The sequence below is a fragment of the Rutidosis leptorrhynchoides genome, chromosome 3 (assembly GCF_046630445.1).
Source record: "Rutidosis leptorrhynchoides isolate AG116_Rl617_1_P2 chromosome 3, CSIRO_AGI_Rlap_v1, whole genome shotgun sequence".
In the NCBI taxonomy this organism is placed as follows: domain Eukaryota; kingdom Viridiplantae; phylum Streptophyta; class Magnoliopsida; order Asterales; family Asteraceae; genus Rutidosis; species Rutidosis leptorrhynchoides.
The window spans coordinates 209,081,892-209,089,930 of NC_092335.1; the positions used below are offsets into that span (position 1 = coordinate 209,081,892).

Below are 8,039 nucleotides of genomic sequence, written 5' to 3' on the forward strand. Positions count from 1 at the left end.
ATCCAATCCACTAAATATCAATATCCATCCATATTCATATTTAATATCTAATATTTATTCATTTAGTTTATCCATATCCATCATAATATTAGATATTTAATATTTATCCATTTGGTCCATCCATATCCATCATAGTGTATCGGAGCAGGTAGATGTCCTCGGATAGAATTACTATTGTCGTCCCTAGTTAGGCTTGATAATAGATATCGGTTGCTTGCTTCGTTGTTTAGTTGTATTTTCTAGTCTTAAACATAGTCACTTTACAAAATCACTTGCTAATACGAGTAGCTAATATCTTATTTTTCTATACCTCTATCTCCCCGAAAACGTTCATTACCCCACCCAATCACTTCAATCCAATTTACTCAAAATTAGGGTTTCGTTTCTATCAATTGCTCCATCTTAAACACAGCATGGTAACATTTTTCACATCCCCAATTTTGTTTATTTCGTTGATAATGTCTATTTCTCGTTTTTTTATCCTCCTATTTAATTGTACATGTCTTCGATCCGTCATCAATTAATATGTTAAAAAGCACGACCTTTCATCGCTGTATAACCAATACGTGTTACACAGCATAGGCATTGCGATTTATGTCAGCTCAAAAGTTTAATGTGGATGTTAATTTTGGGTTAGTATTAGTTTTATGCAGTTTAATGAAATTTAACTGCTTTTTATATTATTAATTGCTGTATTTGATTTTTATGTGAAACATTTTCGAAATAGTTCAAAAAAAAAAAAAAGTTAATTCCAGGTGTTGTTGGTGATGATGAAGTTAAAGTCTTTACTTTGGTGTTTGATTTGAAAGTTTTCTAGGGGAACATATTTGAACAATCGATGTTACCCGGAAAAGGATTTTTTTTTTTTATTTTTTTTTTAAGAAGTACATGATTGATTGTTTAATTCTTATGACTTTTTTGATTGTTGGATGAACATCTTATTTAATTATATTTTGGATTTAGATTTAAAATAGAAGTGTAAAGTTACTATCTGCGTAGAAGATAATAGATGTGGGTGGCGATTTGTGTTCTTGATACTGTGCATGATTTATACTATGTCAATTACTTAATGTATAATATAATTTACATACTCTTGCTTCCTGTGTTTCTTTTTACTGATTCGGCTTAGATAATTGTTGATTTGCTGTTTTAGATTGACCGGTTGTTGGGGCCGCCAGACGGTCGGTTTACCCTTTTTGTTGTTTTAGATTGTCGTCAGGTAATAAAGTTACTGACATGTTTTTAGTTAGGGCATCAGTTTTTGCTCATTAAGAGATCAACCTCTTGAATGTAGGGCATCAATTATTGCTCTATCTACAGATTATGCGAATTCAATGTTAGAAAGAATAAAAACTTTTTGTTAAGGGGTATATTTGGCAAGACTAGCTAGCTGGTAGCTTTTTGTATGTATTTAGGTGTTTGACATGGTAGCTAAAACTACTGTTAAAATAAAGAATAAAATGACAAATAGCTAGGAGCTTTTTTTCAAACGCTAGTTCAATTAGCTTTTAGCTTTTTCCCACCCTCAAAAAGCTTTAAGCTCTTGTAACCAAACGGAGTTTTTTTACTTGATAGGAGTTTCTTTATAGAAGTATAAAAGATGGAAGCTAAAAGTTTCTAAAGCTCTAAAAGCTTGATGCCAAACATGCCCAAGGTCTCACACTTTCTTGAAATAAAAACGTGCGTGATACTTTTATTAAGAATAGATCTTTTTAAGTTCTATTGTCTTTGCAGTTTAGGTTGTGGTATGTATGGTTTTGTAGTGAGCAGTTATGTCATTTTGTCATATCAAACTGTTCATCTTTTTCTCTCTACGCATGTATTCGATTATCTTAGATTCAAATCTGCAATTGTGTCATACCTAAATGGCCTTATCATTCTGTTACTGCTATTTATTTGCTGTTTTTGTATCGTGTATGATGTATAATTTTTCCCTTTTGAATTTGAAGCTATACCTAGGCAGAAGATAACAAATGAAAGACCAATATTACATGACAATTGTACATAAGTTTACCTATTACATGGCACAAATGTCTTGCTTTGATACATGAGATTTTATTGTTTTGTGTCTTTGTCTTCTTCAAATCTAAAGCCAGCAATAATCGAATAATCGTACCTTCTGTTTTTCACAGAATATGGAGACTCGGATTGATTTCTTACGTTGGCTTAGTACTGACATGGCACTTAAAATACTCGCTTGTCTGGATGATGCCGCTGACCTCATTTGCGCATCTGCTGTATCTCGGTACTGGAAAAATATCGGTGAGTGTTACATACGTACACATATACATACATATACACATAGATGCATACATATACATATGTATATACATACATGCATACATATACATATGTATATACATACATGCATATATATATATACATATATATATACATACATACATACATACATATAAATATATATATTGATAGAGATCAACTCGTAACCTCATCTTCCAGCCCAAGAAGGATTAACCCAAGCCCATTATCAATTAGTTTTTATTTGCTTTGTTAGGCAATAATATATATTGGCCGTGATTGCGAGAGAGGGTCATGTATTTTGGTGTGTGTTTTGTATTCAGCTTCTTCTCTGAATTAGGGAGGGAGATACCAATTTGATGTTGTTATCCTCTTATTTATCTTCCAATTATATAATACAATTGTCTTTAATTCCATTCACCTTCTTCATCTGCTCTTGCTATTCATCCATATTCTTGTTATTTATTCTCTATAACTGCTACTGCTATTTCAGTTTCTATCAATTGGTTCCATTGCCAACCTACCCCAAACCTCCACCATGGTTCAATCTGATCAACTCTCTGTTACTACCCGTTTACAATCTCGCATTGATGCACATACATGTACACATACACATACACATGCGCATACATATACATATACATACACACACATATACATAGTTACATACATATACGCATACTCATACATACATATACACATACATGTACATATACTCATACATGTATACATATGCACACACATATACACATACATGTACATATACACATATGTACCTACACACATACATGTACATATAGATTATAGACATACATATGCACATGCATATACGGATATATATATATATATATATATATATATATATATATATATATATATATATATATATAGGGGCAGGATCAATGGGGAAGTGGAAGCGGGGGGAAGCAAAATTTTTTTTTTTTTTTCTTTTTTTTTGGAATTTTTTTTTCCGGCATCAAGATCACACAAAAGTATGAACATTTAGAAGAGACACTTCGTGATGAATGTTATTATTTAGGCGGGAAAACGATCGACAAAATAACATTCAAGATAATATTGTTCGTGAAGAATTTGAACGTTTTTTTTCCATGTTTTATGAAGTAAAATTTAGCCCGATTTAGAGTTTAGGGTTTAGGGTTTGGTGTTTTGGGTTTATTCCATAAACCCAAAACACCAAACCCTAAACCAGGAATAAACCCAAAACACCAAACCCTAAACCCTAAACCCTAAACCCTAAACTCTAAACCGTTCGTGTTAAAAACTCAATATAAATCCTAAATCCAAACCCTAAATCTAAACCCTAAACCCTAAATTTCTAAACCCTAATATCTAAACCCTATAAACCCTAATATCTAAAACCCAATAACTAAAATCTCAAAATACGCTCGAAAAACACGATAATTGTTATATATTACTTCTTCAAGCGTTTTCCCGCCAAAATAAAAACATTTATCACAAAGTGTCTCTACTAAATGTTCATATTTTCATTTCATCTATAATGTTCGTGAACAAAGTTTTTTCAAAAAACGAAAAAAAAAAAAAAAAGTTTTTGCTTCCCCCCGCTTCCCCCCGAATGGTTACTTCCCTCTTGATCCTACCACTATATATATATATATATATATATATATATATATATATATATATATATATATATATATATATATATATATATATATATATATATATATATATAGGGTCATAATCAAGAGGGAAGCACTTTTTTGGGGGAACGGGGAAGTAAAATTTATTTTTTTACTTTTTCGTTTTTTTCGAATTTTTTTTTTTCCAACATTAAGAGAAGACGAAAATATGAATATTTAAAAAAGACACTGTGTGATAAATGTTATTATTTTGGCGAGAATACTCTCGAAGAAAAAACTGATAACATGCAACATGTGTAATGTTATTCCTGAATGTTATTCTTCGAGCGTTTTTTTTCCCATCATATGTGAAGTTTTTTTCAAGATGTAGCCCGATTTAGAGTTTAGGGTTTAGGGCTTAGGGTTTAGGGTTTCGGGCTTAGGGATATACATTAACTATTTTTCATCATTAGTTATGTGCTAATTAGTTAATACTTATATATTGTTTCAATGGTTGCAGTGATATCTAATGAACTTACTAAGAAGCTTTGCGTTGAACGATTTCCCGAGCTTACTAGCATTACTCGTGTAACCGAACCGAGTCGCAACTTGGTGCCAACTGGCGTCGATTCAGCAACTGATGGTAAAGAACCCGTAGTGGGTGAGAAAGATCACAAGGCATATGCATCTCTTCTCTGTGCACTAACATCATTTCCACAAACTTTTCTCATCGGTGATCCCATAAGTGCCTCGAGCACCGACAGGTACCCACAAGAAAGCATCTTGAAAACCATTGCAAAAGACAAAATTCTACATCCTAAGTCATATTGGTCAAGTAAAGGAAGTGATACTACGGATACACCTGAGACATTGATTTATAGATTGAAGGATAATTTTTGTGTTATAACCGAAATCTACTTGCATCCATTCCAAGGTGTTTTTTTTACAACCGCTTTCTCTTAATTTTTTTTATCTTGTAGCACCGTTTAAATCTTTGATGGATGTTGTTTGTGTAAACAGCTTTGTTTCAGTTAAATTTTCCAATATATTCATCCAAATATATTCGATTCCGGATGGGTCATCCGAAATGTTGGAATGAGATAGACCGTGACTTCGTAAATGCACAAGAATGTGCAGATGACAAGTTTATCTGGACATACACATCCAAAATGTTTCCCGTGTCTCAGGTAAGGCCATTTTTAGTTATATGTTACTTTGGGGAAATAAAATGCTACATATGTCAATTTCGTGAGTATCAAAATGATAAAAGATGCTCACTTTGCGCTCATGGCCACGGAGGTTCGCCAGTGATGACTTTGGGCTGCCCGCAAAGCGGGTAGTCGCCCTGGGATTAGTTGGCTCGTAAAGCGGGTCGGAAATCCTGGGATTAGTCGCCCTCCGCGCGTGCGCGCTCATCTGGATCCGTTAACCACTCCGATGTGCGCATCTTGCCATCTCTGTAAGAGGTCATGCTTTCTCGCATTCATGTATCTTTCATTTCATTAACCAATATTTTATAAACAGGAAAATCGATTACAAAGGTTCGAGTTGCCGGAGCCTGTTGTTTGCATTGGTGGTTTTTTACAAGTTGAGCTGTTGGGTCGGGTTCAGAAACAAGATGCCGATGGAAAATATTATATATGGTTAGTAAGATATACAGCAACATTTACTGAACTTTGCTCAAAAATTATGTGCAAAACTAACAGTTACGGCTTATTATACAGCGTGGCTCGTGTTCAGGCAATTGGGCGCAAACTATCACCTGCATTTAGTGTTGAGTTTTCTCAACCGTCGAATGTTGTATCTCTCAAGTACGACGTTGATGAATTTGTAAAGATTATGCAAAGCGTTTGCAGTGGACATAGCGGTGCGCTTAATACTACTCAACTTCCTGTAGCGTGGGGAGATTTACAAAACTTTATGAATATTGTGCAAGCACATTGGGATGGTGAAGAAGATGAATGGGTCGAAGAAGATGAGTTTGGGGTGGATGGAGATGATGACGATGAGATTGACCCAATTTTTATAATCTAGGTAATAATGGTACAATGTGTTTTGTTCTGAATTGTAGATTGTGTATACTTGTACTTTTTATACAGTGTTGACTTGAGACCGTTTGACTTCCCGGGCTTAATTAAATCCGAGCAAAACCTCTGTTCTTAGAAGGCTTTTAAGACCACTCCCTACAGCTAGTTATCCGTTAGTTATCCGCTCATTACCCGTCATTACCCGTAACTAACCATAGGCACGAGCTAGTTACCCGCTTTAGTTATCCGCTTTCACCATGGATTTAATGGAAGTATGAGGTTTAGTTATAGATTTGTGGGTCCCAATGGTTTTTTATTGTTTGGACTTAATGCTTTATTGCTTGTACGTTGTATATTAAGAGGGTTATTGTTTTAGGCATGATAGAGAGTGTTTAGTTATGGGTTAGTTATAGAATATTGGTGATGATGTGGCGATGATGTGGAAGGTTAAGAGGATGAATAGTTTAGTTAAGATAGGGAGTGGCCTAAGCTTATTTGTTAAGATTTTTTTGTAACTTTTGATCTTTGGTTGTACTGGATTTGAAATTCGTGTTTAGTTAATTTTCTATATAGGTTTTGATGCGTTCTTTTTAGGTTATTACTTCCTTCAACAACTTTGCATTCTTAAGTTATTTTTTTTTTAGATAGAATATAAAGGATGTAAAATGAAAAGAGAGTGAAAGGGTAGAAATGAAATTTAGAAAAACATACATTAAAGTACAAGAAAACAAAGTGATAGAAAATAGTTTTTCAATTACAGTATTTTGAATTTATAAAATTTCAAGTGAATTAATATGTAAATCAATTATATAATATATATTGGGTAATTAGTTATTAGTTTCATACATATTATTTTTACTATTTGTATTAAACATAGATTTGTTATAAAAGTAATAATTGGATGATAATTTTATTATTATTATAGATATTGCATAGTATATTTTTTTGAGTATAAATAGGTGTGTTGAGTTAGAGTTTATTGTATGTATTTTTTTGGTTAACAAAACACACTCTCTCTCTAGATTCCAAATGCCACCAAACTCTCATTGTACATTTTTCTATAAATAAAAAACTAATTACTCATACCTTTTGTTCAACCTTTGTTTTCTCCGTTTTACAGTATCTCTATCTCTATATACCTTCTACAGTCAAGAACCACTAAAGGTAGTTATAAGCCTACTGAATTATAACACGTTATCAGCACGATTATCTCAACATTTATACTAAATATGGTTGGCTCTGCCACCTAACTAATATATGGTCGGTTATACCACCTAAATGATATATGGTCGACACTGTCGCCTAATTTACATTTATGTTATCTAACATTTATTTATGTATACTAACATTTACATTTATGTTATCTAACATTTATTTATGTATACTAACATTTACAGTTATGTTCACTAACATTTATATTTATGTTATTTAAGTTATATATGGTCGGTTATACCACCTGAATTATATTTTCTGTAATCTAACTCTTATTAACTTCACTAACATTTATATTTATGTTATTTAAGTTATATATGGTCGGTTATACCACCTGAATTATATTTTCTGTAATCTAACTCTTATTAACTTCACTAACATTTATATTTATGTTATTTAAGTTATATATGGTCGGTTATACCACCTGAATTATATTTTCTGTAATCTAACTCTTATTAACTTCACTAACATTTATATTTATGTTAATAAGACCTCATGATTGTACGCAACACGTCATTTGACAACACGGTACTTTATGTACGCAACACGTCATTTGACAACACGGTACCATGGGTCAAGATTAATTTCGATCAATACGAATACGATGGGGTCTTTATATGTTATCTAACATTTATGATTACTTATGCAATTAATCATTATTTATTTCATGCATACTAATGTTTATTCTTAAAAGTAAATCTTAAAAGTTAAAATAAGAAAAATAGTTTGTATTTTTATTAAAAGTAAATTTTAAAAGTTAAAATAAAAAAAATAGTTTGTATTTTTATTAAAAGTAAATCTTAAAAGTTAAAATAAGAAAAAGTAGTTTGTATTTTTATTAAAAGTAAATCTTAAAAGTTAAAATAAGAAAAAGTAGTTTGTATTTTTATTAAAAGTAAATCTTAAAAGTTAAAATAAGAAAAGTAGTTTGTATTTTTAT

The 8,039-nt window shown here is 31.9% G+C and overlaps 1 protein-coding gene across 1 annotated transcript; it reads left to right on the forward strand.

The window, feature by feature from the left end:
• The first annotated feature begins 271 nt into the window (after positions 1 to 271).
• On the forward strand, positions 272 to 6,121 carry LOC139897182 (F-box protein At4g00755-like). Its single transcript, XM_071879855.1, has 6 exons — positions 272 to 416; positions 2,133 to 2,262; positions 4,381 to 4,794; positions 4,881 to 5,047; positions 5,385 to 5,503; positions 5,585 to 6,121. Exons 1-6 carry the CDS (start codon positions 414 to 416, stop codon positions 5,892 to 5,894), a joined length of 1,143 nt encoding a protein of 380 aa, XP_071735956.1. The 5' UTR covers positions 272 to 413; the 3' UTR covers positions 5,895 to 6,121.
• The last annotated feature ends 1,918 nt before the right edge of the window (positions 6,122 to 8,039 follow it).